This window comes from Danio rerio, chromosome 4 (genome assembly GCF_049306965.1).
Source record: "Danio rerio strain Tuebingen ecotype United States chromosome 4, GRCz12tu, whole genome shotgun sequence".
Classification (NCBI taxonomy): Eukaryota; Metazoa; Chordata; class Actinopteri; order Cypriniformes; family Danionidae; genus Danio; species Danio rerio.
Genome location: NC_133179.1, coordinates 59,764,470 through 59,779,707, shown reverse-complemented (window position 1 = coordinate 59,779,707; position 15,238 = coordinate 59,764,470). Strand labels below are relative to the sequence as shown.

The window sequence follows — 15,238 nt, the reverse complement described above, 5'->3', positions numbered from 1 at the left end:
CTTGCAGAATATTTAATTTTGGGGGTCAGAGATAAACCAAGCTCTTTTTGTGCCTGTGGCTTTAAATGCAAATGATCAAATGCACTCGGTCTAGATTACTCCTGTTGTGTTCCCTCATGTGTATCTTCCACTCAACATTTTTAACATGCTTGGAAGACCTGGTTGAGACAAATCCTGCATGTTCATAGCAATTACGGATAATTGAGCTTATATTTGTAAGTTTGCATTATTGTATATAACTTATGCAAATGTTTCCCTCTACTGGGTTGCAGCTGGAAGGGCATCCGCTGTTTAAAACATATGCTGGATAAGTTGGTGGTTCATTCCGCTGTGGTGACCCCTAATGAATAAAGAGACTAAGCTAAAGGAAAATGAATGAATGAACTTATGCAAATGCTTAATGCCACGTTTGCTTTTAACTGTAGTGATGAGAATATGGCAAGATGACATACTTTGCTACTTGTTTTCATTCATTTGTACTGTTGTCTCAGTTTTCTTGCCTTTGTGCATGTCCGGAGGCTTAGCTGAAGACCTAAATGATGACATTTTATATACTCGACAAGATGCAGAAATGCCATTTAAAAAGGTTACCTGCTGTTTGTCTAATCGGGAACAGTGACAATGTAAATATACAAATAAAAGCATTACCCCGATGTTTACCAATGTGAAACGTCTGTTAATGAACACCCAGGATTATTTTATAACCCCTTGGGGCTGTTTCATAAAAGTGGTTTAAAAAAGCAGGGATTGAAGTCAAAAACCTGACTTCAGTGAGCCGAACTAAATGTCCACACTTTAATTGGGTCCATAACAGCAAGTTGAAGATCATTTGATTTAACTAATCTGAGTTCAGCTGAAATAATCTAGATAACTACTCGTGCACGTTACTGTCATGAAACCCTGAAGGTCGAGCACAGATGCATCATTATGATTATGTTGTATGCTACCTTGGCAACTACGATGAATGAAAGAGCTCTGAAACAAGACACCACAATGTTCACAGCGAGTGAATAGCATTTGATTCAAATATAAGTTCAAATATATAATAATTTAAACAATCAAAAAGTACGGCTTGAAACAAAGCAAGAAAGAGGGCTGATAGGAAACTGCAGATTTTAAAATATAGGTCATTATTTAGGCCTATTAATGTTAAGTTAAATATTTGTCACAATACATTGAAATATTTGCTTGTGCGCAAGAGAGAGAAAACACGCTCACTGCAAATTTTAGCTTGCAAGGAAAAGTCTTAATGCATTGGAGGTTTACTGTAACATTCAAAATGTACTTAACGTCAGCACAATAAGTTTAAAATAATGGCCACAAAGAGCCGTGCACACACAAGCAGTGGAATTTGTTATTTGCTCTCGAAACTGCTGCAAATTGCTGCTTTCTATTTAAAAACATTTGTTGCCCTTTGAAAAAATTTGTTTATTTAAAGTGCTGTCAAAATTAGAGCGTTAACTCATGCAATTAATTTGATATATATATAAAATGTTTAAAAAAAATGAATGCAGTTGCTGTTATACTTCCTGTTGTAGTCATGCAAAGAAATATGCATAAGACCAAGGAAGCACTTTTAGAAGGAACGTTTCAGTATAAAATAATTAATGAAAAAAATTAATGCTGCATTACCAGGCTTTCCAGCATTACATCTAATTTAGTGCGTTTCATTTTTAATCTTTAGACTTTTGCTGTAATAGAAATTGATACCCCATACCGAACGGAAAGAAAAACCTCCACATTTCGTGACTCGGTGTTCCTTTAAGGTAATAATTTTTTTTTTAAAAACAACTGTTTACATGGTAGACTCTTAATAAGAGTATTAATCACATTAAAATGGGAGTATTGGTGTCCATATAAATGTACTCAGTGAAAGTGCCAGATGATGTTGCGAGGTGTCCAAGACATCTGCATTCGTCTGCTTTTAAGATGATTCCATGTGCGCTCAAATGTTTTATTAAGTTTGATGTGTTTTCCCCTTAAACGCAAATTTTGTACAGCGCCTGCTTCACGTTGCTTTGTCAGAATCCTTGTGAAATATAGCCATACTTAAGAACACATGGTTTAAGCAAATTTGATGAATGCTATTGCATAAAAAATGCAAAAAATGCAAAAACGCATTAGTGTAAATGGGGCCATAGTAGTGACCTGATCTCATTTGCTATTGTTTTAGAACCTCCAATTTAGTTGCCTATTGGAGAAATGACCTGGAATAATAAATGGCTACTTGCTCTACAAACAAATGTGTTCATGACTATTCATACAAAGAAAAATAATAAAATGAGAAAATACGACTTTGCAACATCAAGCAGCATTAGACATGGGCCAGTATAAGAATCTGACGGTATGATAAGCTTGGATATAAATATCACAGTTTCACTGTATTGTGATTACTGCTCTAAAATGTATTCTTTTTAATCTCTGGGTAAAAAAACAAGAACTTTTTCCCTTTGAACACAATATATTTTCTTTTAAGAAACTTTGAGGCTCAGTTTCACAAACAGGGCTTTGATTAAGCTGGGATTAGTCCTTAGTTAAATTAGGCTATTTAAGCCAAATTTATAAAAATGGCCTTAGTAAAATATATAACTGGTGTGCACCTGGAGAAAAAAAATTCACTGATGTATTTTATCTCACGGAAAGTTATTTTGAGTTGAGACCACTCAAACATGCAATTTAATCTTGACTAACCTTAAACCTTGTTTGTGAAACCGGGAGAGAAAGTATTATGGGGCAGTAAACATATCAGGCTGAATCATTCAAATGAATCATTCGTTTCAAAAATTTCTTTACAAAAGAAATGGCATCTTTGGATATATTTTTTGCTGGAGATACTGTTGTCCTGAAAAACTTATAACAAAATGTAAAAAAAAAAACCTTTTATATACTGTCGTACTGTGGTATACCTTGAAAACGGTTATCGTTCCATACCTAAGCAGAATAACCCTGTTTTAAGGATCTAAAAATAAATTCTTTAAAAAAAAAGTCTCAAGCAAAAAGATTCCAATGGCGACGCCTGCTGGTACATGAAGAATTTGGTCAATACTGACGAACTTCACACTAGTCAGTGCAATGCTAAATGTTATTGTTCCACTATAATTAGTTTGTTTTGTCTCACGTCATCCCACAGCAACATCTTATAGCTTAGAATACTGTACAATGTTTTATAACAATTATTGTAGAGTCCATTTCATTTAGCATATTTAATATTGGGGGCATCCACATCATTTGACAAACTGTAAACCAGGGTTTCTGCAGGTTTCTTTTTATGACATTTTTAAGACCATTATGAATGAAATTTTAGACCCATAAAGGGATAAAGCTAAAGAATTTTTCCAATGGTCTAGATGGAAAAGATTTTTATTTGCCCCATTAAAAAATAAATAAATATATATATATATATATATATATATATATATATATATATATATATATATATATATATATATGAACACAATAATAAATAAATAAATAATTTTTTATATGTATTTTAGATATTTCTAGCTAAAGATTTTAAATTTTTTGTTTGATTTTGGATCTTAAGACATTTTATGACGCAGCGGAAACCCTGTTTAAACACAATAGCCCTAGTAATTAGTTATTGTAATAATGATGTACTTCTAACTCAGATATTATCTGTGAGAACTAGTAACAACTACTAGAAACAAGTTTAAACTCATAAAGAAGTTGATGAAAATAGGGGAATTGTGATCAACGTGACATATGCAAATGGAAAGTACTAAGCCAACACTATCACTGAGAATACTGTAGGGTCAAATATCATCAGCTCAGTTTAACTTTTTTAATTTATTTTATAAAGCGCCGGTGCTCAAGGACGCTTCACAAACAGCAGGAGAACAAGAAAAGCAATAACCTTAAGAAGGTACAGAAAATGGGAGACTAATAATACATAAAATAATGACAAAAGACACGAGAACAAGTAATGAAAGAAACTCATTTCTGTCTTTCAATGAGTGCTTATGTGCATTTAGGAGAACTAGACAGTACACTCAGGGTTGCAAAATGGATTAATTTAGTATTCTTATTAAAATATATCTGAATGAGGATCAAATGACTGAGTTTTTCTTTGAGAATGAAAACCAACCTGTTTGTTCCTGCAGATCTTCCTGTTTGACTGTGAATGTTTCTTCAATCTTCACATCTTCACTCTCGTCTTTAATAAACGCCATCTTTATAACAGTGTGGAGATCAGTCGCTTCAGCAGGAGTTTTTCTTTGTGTTTGGACACTTTATCCTGTTTAAAATGAATAAAGCAATAAAAATGTCCTGTTGAAAATTTATAAAACAATGAACAGAAATAAAATAAATTCTCTTCAACACTTGCTTCAACAGTTTATTTTAATCAGAGTAATTAACAAAAATAAATCTGGTAAAACGTTTCATTAAAACACTTATCACACACTTTTCTGTTACTTTAGTCAAACAATAGCCATCGATTACTGAGAATAAAATAGTACTACGTTGTATAAAGGGTTAAAATAATATTTCCAACAGCATTAACATAATTTAGCATCGTATAAAAACCCTAAAACTTTAGAACTTTAACTTTAAATCGGGTTATATTTGTAAAACTTTTTAAGCAAACCTTTCTCCAGTTGAATCACCGCGCTGTAGCGGCGCCGCTTGATGACGTCACGTCACGCCAAAATAAAAGTCTTTTGTTTAGCTTTTTTGCCACTCTAGGCAGGGCAAACTTTATTTATAGAGCACAATTTTACACAACCGTGGTTGATCCAAAGTACTTTACAATAAAATAAACTACACAATAAAACTAAAAAACTAGTATTAAAAATACAAAAAAAATGTATGTTTAAAAGTAATACTAAAATACAAATAAAAAATAACATGCATTTGTCACTCAAAGGAAAGAGAGTAAAAATAAGTCTTTAAGTTAGATTTAAAAGCATCCAATGATGTAGCAACCCCGATGTTCAGAGGGAGACTGTTCCAGAGCCATAGAGGTAAAGTTGGTTTTATAATCGCACATTCTGACTTTCCCCTATTATTTTTTTTTATAAAAGTATTATTTGCAAACTCTAAATAGTAAAATCATATTAGCAGCAAATGACTATCAAAGTACAACATTGTTCACAATCAAATAAACAGTGTCAATGTTGTTTTCAAGCCACACTTGCATGCTCATTCCAATCTAATAGTCAAAGTAACATGGTAAACAAAACAGAGACTTCTAAATGAACGAATGTGTGAATATAAAACTTTACCTCTATCACAGAAAGCTCTATCACCTTTTGATTTGCAGCGAGACCGAGGGACAGACAAAACAGACATGCATGGGACATGGAACATGGGATTTTAACAGTCTACAAGCTAAATAAAGTCTAATAAGTTCACTTCACTGACATAGGCTAGGGCAAAATTGTGCGCAGCTTTTAATTAACAAAAAGAAATTGAGTAAAACGTTTCATTAAAACACTTATTACACACTTTTCTGTTACTTTATTCAAACAATAACCCTCGGTTACTGAGAATAAAATAGTACTACGTTGTATAAAGAGTAAAAATAATATTTCCAAAAGCAGGAACATAATTTAGCAAAAGTTTTTTTTCTTTACATTTTTTTTTCACTTACTGTTGCAGTCATCATGAATTATTGATACATTTCTCCCATGTTTTTATAGAAGTAAATTTGGTTTTATATTCGCACATTCGGACTTTCCCCTTAATAACATAATTTCATAAAAAGTGTTATTTGCAAACTCTAAATAGCAAAATCATATTAGAAGAACAGGCGTAAATCTGCTGCATTAGTTACTTAGTTATTAAGTATTAGGTATAATTAAGTATTAGCTACTTAAGCTAAAGCCGTTTCCCATGTGTTGTTTCGTTTGTGAAGACTTGGCATAACGTTAACTTTACATTAAGGACCACAATAAGCATTTTGTCTAGCGGTGTATTTGCTTAATGAGCACTGTGCTACGTCCAAACTAACCCCACTGTATTTTTGTATAATCAATTTCTATTCTGTTGTTAAGTGAATCAATTAATTTAAAATTAAAATGTGAAAAAATTTAAACATTTTTTAATTCTTTGTGATTATTTTTGTGATTATTTTAATAATAGTTTTGCATTCTTTATGTAAAGCACTTTGAATTACCATTGTGTATAAAATGTGCTACAGTATAAAGAAACTTGCCTGGCAGTTTCATGTATTGGATAAAATGACAGAGAAAATAGACAGAAGATCATGTTTCAGTGCAACTAAACCCCAAGTACAAAAAGTTCACAAATTAAGCAATTTGGCTTTAAGAATGAGTTGTTAAATTCTAATGTCACATTATCAATCACAGCAGGGTCGACCCGTGGCATAGGCAGTATAGGCAATTGCTACGGGCGCAGTACGGCCAGGGGGGCGCCAGAAATGGGAGAAGAAAAAAAAGTAACTTCCACTATACTTAAAACTAGTTGGTATGACTTCAGAAAAGAATAAGCCCACATTAATTTAACTGCATAGTGCATAGCCTACTAAGTAGTAGTAGTATAATAATAATAAAACCTACTCGCCTAAGACGCCCCCCTCTGAATAATTAGACTGTACCTGCTACGGTGTTCATTTTTTTTTTGATGGGTCAACATGCTCAATATGTCAAAACGTCCCAAACCCTCTCAAACAGTCTAGTGCGCAGGGGTGGCAAAAAAAAAAACACAAGAAGAGGAGGAATAACGCGACAAAGACAGAGGTAATGTTACAACAAAGATGATTATTTTACTGTATCCGTGATCGATGACGCCATTAATTAGCTTGACACATACTTGTCAACTCTCCGGTTTTCCCAGCTATCATCAAGTTTAAGTATTTCCTCGTAGTTGCCCTGTATGTTTAAACTTTCTATGAATAGTGAAAGTACTGTCAAATCAGAGCCGATCTCAAATGTGATATAAATTGCAAGAGCTGTGCAAGAGAATTGTGCTTTTGCTTTATTTTGGCTTAAAAGAATGTTAATAAAAATGTCTGCATTCACTTTTTTCCTGTTAAAGCTGTGCGTCGATCGATGCAACCCCTGAATCGGTGTATGCATGCAGTCTGACTACTGGACGTGCTCTGTATGATATACTGTTCCCAGATCCGCTTCTGTACACGCAATTTAAAGATGAGCGAAAGTTTAGCATACTTTGGGGATTTATGTGTGTTTAAACAGACACATACATTTAATAATATGTAAACATGTTTGTTCTGCTTGTATTATTTTTAAAAACACAACATTTTTTTCTTAAATGAGCACAAACAGTTACTAAACTAATCGAATGCTTTCATTAGCCTATAGATCTGTGCATTCTTATGCCGAGTTCAGACAGCATGATTTTCAAAGTAGTCGTGTCACAGATGTTTTCACACTGCTTGACTATCTGGGCTAGCGTTTCGTCGCTGCTTTGTTTACACTGCAAGATGGATCGGCGACTGGGACATTCACATTGCATGACTTTACTATAGGAAGAATCGCTGACAACTTCGTCCAAACTACGTCTCAGCCAAAAACACGTAGTATATCTTTTGTTATTAACTACATAATGAGAAAGAAGCCTTTAATGGGGTTGAACATGTACATGTTTGCTCACCTGGGTTTAAAGGGAATTAGCCATTTCTCCTCAACGTTGATAATAAACTAATTTCTTTCTGTATGAAACGTCAAACAGACACGGTTGCTCCTGAGTCCTGTCAAACCTCCACTAGTTTTTCCTTCATTTCGTGGGTCCAAATAAACCGAAAAAGAGCGCTTTAAACTTCTCCCCCAGCCTCCCGCTGGCCTGCAGCAGGTACACACACGCACACACAAGTGAAAGCTGCTCTCTCATTGGCTGTAGGCGATGGCTGATGTTATTTTCAGTCAAAACTCAATTCACACGGCATGATTTAAATCGCCGACAGCTCCAGATATTCAGCATGCCAAATATCTCACAGGCATCGGCGACTTATCGGCGATTCTCTCAGATCGCGTCTTTGATAGTTCATACTGTGTGATTGTCACTCACGTGCACGAGCGGCGATTTGCCTGTGATTTCAGGCATTTGTCGGCGATTTCCCAAAACCTGTCGGCGAGCCAAAATCGGGGCTAAAATCACGCAGTCTGAACTCGGCATTACAGTGACACCTCTGTTATCAAAAAACAAAATAAGAGATTGCTGCTCTTCACTAAATAACTGTAGTAATGCTAATCAATATTTAAATTCAGTAAAAAGTGAATGGGATTTTATAACTCTATTTATTTTCTGTATAGGCCATTGGTTTTATTAGGCAAAATATTTCGTGTTATTGTTAATATTTTCTAATGTTTGCTATGTCTTCTTTTTAAAGCTAATTGTTGTCCCATATTTTTACATCCCAGTGTTGAGAGGTATGGCATAACATGGTTTGCTAATCAATAAATAGCAACCTCTTTGGTTGCTATTTTAAGACTGGCTGTCTTTTTTTAGTCTCTTTGTGCAAAAACATCTTGCCCTGTTTTCAGCATTGGTACTGTGGCTTAGTTGGTCAAAGCGCCTGTCTAGTAAACAGGAGATTCTGGGTTCAAATCCCAGCAGTGCCTAATGTACAGTTTCCAGAGTTGCTTCTTCTCAAGATTTACAAGTGTTTACGCAGCAAGCTGTTTAGCAGTGTGGTACTTAACAAAACTCAAATCCTTCAGAACGCTGCTCGTTCAAGAGGGCTTTGGACAATGTCTTTATAAAGCATGGTGTGGTAATGCATAACCAATTAGACTTTAATATTTCAAGTCCAGACATTCACACATGCAGCGCTACCGCTGTAAGTTGTTTTTTTCTTTTTTTGATTAAACAATTAGCTCCCTTCTGACGCTGTGGCTTAGTTGGTCAAAGTGTTTCGCTAGTAAACAGAAGATTCTGGGTTTGAACCCCAGCAGTGCCTAGTCTGTAGTGAGATTGGCTTTTATAGGCCAGAGAGTACCAAAAAGTGCTTTCTGTGGAACAGTGCTGGAGCACGCAAGCTCTCCAGTGCAATCAATAGCGTCGGACTTCTAGGCTATGAGCTGAGTCATGCAAAGGTTGTGGGTTTGAGTCCCACCAGAGTCGCAAGTTTTGCCCCTTTTCTTCACTTGACTTAGGTGTGAAGAGTTTCCATCATTTTACGCATCTGTACATCCAGTTTTGCTTCTTTCCTTCATTGCTTAGTGCAGGCTTAGATACTAGGGGTACTCTACAATGAAGCTGATGACTTACAGTTTTTTCTTAGTTGTTTACACACAATTACTTGTACTACAGACACAATTTCTACAACATGTAACTGATGCACCAACCCCCTGAACCAATTCTGCTAAACTACAAGCACAATTTCTGCTTTACACTCAAATTGCAGGTTTACAAAACACTTTTTTCAAAACACTACACACAATTTTCTGCATATTACACAATTTTCATGCAAAAAATCTTTTGTTTTCAGAAGGAACACACTGACAGTCTGTTTCTTAACAAAACTCAAATCCTTAAGAACGCTGCTCGTTGAAGAGGGCTTTGGACAATGGCTTTATATCGCATGGTGGGGTAATGTGTAACCAATTGGACTTTAATATTTCAAGTCGAGACATTCACACGTGCAGCGCTACTGTTGTAAGACAGGGGCAAAACAAATTGTCCTTGTCTGTCGTTGTGGCTTAGTTGGTCAAAGTGCCTGTCTAGTAAACCGGAGATCCTGGGTTTGAATCCCAGCACTGACTTGTTTGCAGTGAGCTGTTCTTTTATGGGTCAGAGAGTACTCAGGCTTTGTGGCGCAATGGATAGCGCAGTGGACTTCTAGGCTGTGAGCTGAGTCATTCAAAGGTTGTGGGTTCGAGTCGCAAGCATTATCCATTTTCTTCACGGACTTAATGGCTCTGCAGCGAGCACCACTTGGGTCATTATAGGCATCTGTCCATCCAGTTTTGCTTTTTTTCTTTCATTGCGCAGTGCAGGCTCAGATACTAGGGGTACTCTACAATGAAGCTGATGACTTAATTGAGCTGTTTTAAATAAGGGAGATTGGAAAGCGGTGCAGGGCAGAGTGGGCTTAAAAAAAGGCTCGAAGGCAACCTGTGGTTTTGGGAAAAGTGACTGCCACCTATTGTTGAGGTCAAGCCTTTTGGGTTTGTCGTACAAAACCCTCTTTATGCATGTGCAAAGTAACTGAGTAGAAAGCATAGTAAATTTTGCTCCCCCCCACTGTCTTAGATGAAACTGCGTTTTGGTTTTTTCTTTTAGTGTTAAGACTAAGTTGGCCGGAGCACCTGTCTTGGGAACAGCAGGTGCTAGGTTCAAATCCAAAATGCACCTTTCCCTCAGATTACGGGAGAGTGGCTTTACTGATCTGAAAATCTTTCAATGGCCGATAGCATATGTTTGTCCAGATTTCCATTTTCTTTCCATCTTTTCAGCATTTTCTGCATCCTGACATGCTGGTTTTTGTGTTTTATCGTTTTTTCTTCATCGATTTTTGTTATCGGGCAAATGTCTCTTACAGTTAAACAAACCATTTTTGGTTGCCATTTTAAGACTTGCTGTCTTTTTTTTAGTTTCTTTGTGCAAAATCATCTTTCCCTTTTCAGCGTTAGCGCTGTCGCTTAGTTGGTCAAAGTGCCTGTTTAGTAAACAAGACATCCTGGGTTCATGTAGTGCCAAATGTACAGGTGCCAGAATTGCTTCTTCTTAAGAGTTACAAGTGTTTACGCAGCGAGCTGTTTAGCAGTCTGTTTCTTAAAAAAACTTAAAACCTTACAGGTTTTTCCAATTGTTTACACACAATTAATTGTACTTCAGACACAATGACTACAACATGTAACATGCACCAACCCCCTGAACCAACTCTGCTAAATTACAAGAACAATTCCTGCTTTACACCCAAATTGCAGGATTAAAACACATTTTTTTCAAAACACAACACACAATTCTCTGCATTTTGCACAATTTTCATGGAGAAAATATTTTGTTTTCACAAGGAACACAATGTCATTCACAATTGTAAAGTCAGTTGTCCTACTTTGCATACTGATTCATCATATAGGTAAACACCTGTCACACAGAATTGCAATTTAGAAATCAGAGCTCATCTGGTTCATAACTGGTTCTCTGCCTACCCATGTTTTTTAGTTGTTTATCTCCCCCTTCATATTCTCCATTCCTCAAACCTATTGAGGATTTTTTTTCCTGCCTGGAGATGTAAAGTGTATGACCGAAATCCACACACACAAATACCCCTTCTCCAAGCTATAGCAGATGATGCTTTTCGTGACTGGATTCACCATGCAAAGTGACATTTCCCCTGCTGCCTGGCCAGACCAGACCAAAACAGAAAAGAGGATGGTTCATCCAGGATTTAAACCCGGGAGTTCTCGCACCTTAAGCGAGAATCATATCCCTAGATCAACAAGCCACTGCAAGATAGCCACTGTACATGGCAAAACTATCTGCTGACAAACCAGCATTCTCAGAAAAAGGCCTCTGTGTAAGCCACAACGCCTTTACAAAACAGCGGACAACTGTAAGGGCTCAACCAAAATTTGAACCTGGGATTTCTCACAGCTTTATTGAGAATCACACTCCTAGACCAGCAAGCCACTATGCAAGGAATGATTTATGTGGTGACACTATCTGGGGTCCGTTCTTCGTACCTCGCTTAAGATGATTTGGCAGATCCTGGATCTTTTCATCTCGATAACTGATCTCTCGCTAATTTGGTTCTTCAAACAAGTTTGCGAATCAGATTAGAATGTCTGGATGAACTGATCTGAGATCGCTGCATGTGTTGTGAAAGACAGATCTTTCGATCCTCGAAATCATGATCAGCAATGCCATGATTGGCTGACGCTCATCAGCGTATTGACATCATCTGATTAATATTCAATAGTCCATGTGAGCAAAATTACATCAAATTAGCAGTAAACGGCTTGTTAAATTTGAAACGCAATAACCTTCCACATTTGTTGTGAGCTGCAGGCTTTACACTTTCATGTGTCAAGACAAGAGTATTCATCATGTATTTTAATGCATATCAGTGTATTTAGTTCTACATTTAGAGAAGATTTTCTTTATTATAGTAGCCGGTTTTTTAATCAGTGTAAAGAAAAACTTGTTGTTTACAAAAGCATTTTAATATTGATAAGGCATCTGCAACTTTTGTGAAGCATCAAATCACTGGCATATTAACTGTCAAAACATGTTTATGACTGCATGAATGTATTATTGCTTTTAAAAAAAGTCACATATTGTGGATTTCTATTATACACAATTTGTACTAAAGTAATTTAAAAAGTTCATGTCAATACATTTTCTCTTTGCACCACCAGGTGGCAGTCTTTGTACTTTTATTTCGAGGGTGTAGATTGCATAAGTTTTATTAATATGTATAACTTCATTTATTGTATTAGTAACTATAAACTATATATATATATATATATATATATATATATATATATATATATATATATATATATATATATATATATATATATATATATATATATATATATACATAGTTAAAAATATTTACCATTTTCCCAAGTATATATAACTACTACTGTAAGAAAATATTAGAATTCGGTACTTACTTTCTGTATTATCTTTGCTTGAACTGAGCCGATCTAATCCAATTTATAAGAATTTAACCTGCTTCCGATCAGGTTTGACCTAGCAGAACTGTTGCTATGACAACAACTCTCAGATCAACTTTGAAGAATGAAACGATCCTGGATCGTGTTAAATCGTCAATATCTAAATACAGCTAACTGAGTAATCCACATACGAAGAACGGACCCCTGCTGACAAACTGGAATTCTTCGAAAGGCGTTTTTATGAAAGACATAATGCCCTGTAAAACGCAGGACACCTGCAAGGGCTTGTCTGGGATTTAAAACCCCGGACCTCTCGCACACGAAACGAGAATCATACCCGGGGGTGTCCAAACTCAGTCCTGGAGGGCCGGTGTCCTGCATAGTTTAACTCCAACTTCCTTCAACACACTTCAACTCCATGGAGCTTTCTAGTATATTTAGAAGAGCTTGATTAGCTGGTTGAGGTGTGTTTAATTGGTGTTGAAACTAAAATGTGCCGGACACCGGCCCTCGAGGACCGAGTTTGGACACCCCTGCCCTAGACCAACGAGCCACTAAAGTGTTCACATTTTACATGGCGTCAGAAGTATCAGATAGTCAGAAATTTTTCTCAAACAAATCAAGGGCACCCTAAGCGAGAATCATACCCCTAGACCACCGAGCCACTGCAAAACAGCAACTTTACATGGCGACACTATCTGCCGACAAACTGGCATTCTCAGAAAAAGGCATCTGTGTAAGCCACAACGCCCTTACAAAACAGCAGACAACTCTCAACCGAAATTTGAACCTGGGATTTGTCATGGCATGAACGAGAATCATACTCCAAGACCAGCAAGCCACTTTGCAAGAAATTTTTTATGTGGTGACACTATCTGCTGACAAACTGGAAATCTTTGAAACACCTTTTTATAAAAGCCATAATTTTGAACCCAGGACCTCTTGCACCCAAAGCGTGAATCATACCCCTAGAAAAACAAGCCACTAAAATCTGAAGTTTTCACATGGCATCAGAAGCAGCAGATAGTCAGAAATCAAGTGCAGAGAATTTGTAAGATGGAGGAAGAGAGTCTGAAACAATGGTGGATAGTCAATTGGGTGAGAGAGAGCGTAGGTTTCTGCGAAAGGCAACTTGTTTTGGAGTGTATGGTGGCTCAGAAGTCCTGTGGATGTTGAGAGACAAAAGGAAATATTCCGATGTGTGTAGTGGAGTTACTAGTGTTTGATCAATGAAGCAATGTCGCGTGTAAATAAGATCAGTAGCAGAAGTAGGTGCTCTTTTGAGGTCAAAAGAGGCAAGCAGAGTCTGGAAGTCAGTAGCTTGAGGTTTTTCAATGTGGATGTTGAAGTCACCTAGCACCAACAAGGGAGTGTCATAAACAGAAAAAGATGAGAGAAGAACATCCAGTTCATCTAAGAAGTGACCTAATGTACCTGGTGGGCGGTAGATGACAACCACATTTATGTAGAAGGAGTGGATAATGGTGGCAGCATGGAATTCAAAGGAGCTGATCTTTGCCAGTGACTATCTCTGAGTAAATTTCCATTCTTTGGAAATCAGTAGTCCAGTTCCACCCCCTCTCCCTGTCTGACGAGGAGTGTGGGAGAAAGAGAAATTAGCAGAAAGAGTAGCATGTGTAGCAGTGTCCTCCGGTCTCAACCAGGTCTCAGTTAGAGCCATGAGATTATAGTCAGAATGTGTAGCTATGGAGGTAATAAAATCTGCCTTGTGAACAGCAGATTGACAATTTCAGAGGCCCTCGGAGAGAGAGAGTTGTGAAATAGCAGATGCATGTATTGAACAAAGGTTGTGATAATTATGCCTGCAGCGTACCTCCCGTGCTTTGCGAGTGTTAGTAACAACAGGAGTTAGTTAACACATAATAAAAGGGCAATGAAAACAATAATAAGTGCAAAGATTAAGTAAAATAAATAAATTAAGTACTCAGGTGCTTTGTCAGTGTCTTTGCTCGGTGGAGTCGCACAGGTAGAGTCAATGGTCTTTACACTCGTCGGTCTTCACACGCAGTGAGACTAGCTGCTTATATACACCCCTGAGCGCTTGCTGATAGAATTCAGCTTGGCATGCCTCAAGAGTTCCCACAATACAACAACAGAAACTGAGGCGAGGGGTGCAAAACCGACCGTGATCCACACACAAGCTCTTACAGTAACCAAGGAAACAGTGAGTAATCTTTCTAGCACTACACACAAACAACTGAAAACAAGTCTAAATGTACTTACACGCTGCTGGTCTCGTTGCTAAAGTGCTTCTCCTTATATGGTTGAACAAGCCATCCTACTTCCCTTACTTACTTACATTGTCTATCCATCCATCTATTTATTCATTTTGTTTAGTAAATGTGTTATTTTTGAGGCTGACCTAATAAAAATATAATAATTTTACTGCCAGAATTTTAGGTGCAGGCTAGGACTGTCTCTGCCATTGGCAGATAACGTTGTTTTTTTGGCTTCATAGGACATGGACTTTCAGCATGCAGTGGGACGGTTTGCTGCTGAGTGTGACATGGCAGGGAAATAAACAGCACCTCTGAGTCAGAAACCATGGTGCTTGACTGGTAAAAAGGTGGCCATCTCCAGTTTGGAGAGTCTTTACCCCAAATGGAGTACAAGTATCTGCGGTTTTTTTTTTTTCATGAAAAATG

General features: G+C 36.8%; 3 protein-coding genes and 1 non-coding gene across 10 annotated transcripts in view; 3 read left to right on the top strand and 1 right to left on the bottom strand.

Annotated features, from left to right (window-relative positions):
* Nucleotides 1-15,238, top strand: part of LOC137491106 (uncharacterized) — a 1,257,671-nt gene that overhangs the window by 435,011 nt on the left and 807,422 nt on the right. The window lies entirely within an intron of this gene.
* The window catches only part of LOC100329723 (uncharacterized), a 399,138-nt gene that overhangs the window by 1,948 nt on the left and 381,952 nt on the right, over nucleotides 1-15,238 (bottom strand). For 5 of the 7 annotated variants that reach the window (XM_073948703.1, XM_073948708.1, XM_073948706.1 and 2 more), the window contains one exon: nucleotides 4,106-4,255. In XM_073948703.1, the coding sequence (XP_073804804.1) occupies nucleotides 4,106-4,190 (85 nt within the window). In that variant the 5' untranslated portion in view covers nucleotides 4,191-4,255. Of the gene's footprint in view, nucleotides 1-4,105; nucleotides 4,256-4,606; nucleotides 4,647-15,238 lie in introns of those variants that run through there. The other 2 variants (XM_073948702.1, XM_073948707.1) reach the window with 1 other exon arrangement.
* Nucleotides 1-15,238, top strand: part of LOC137491131 (uncharacterized) — a 246,822-nt gene that overhangs the window by 60,067 nt on the left and 171,517 nt on the right. The window lies entirely within an intron of this gene.
* trnat-agu (transfer RNA threonine (anticodon AGU)) lies at nucleotides 8,491-8,564 on the top strand. Its single transcript has one exon. It is a non-coding gene; the product is annotated as a tRNA-Thr (tRNA).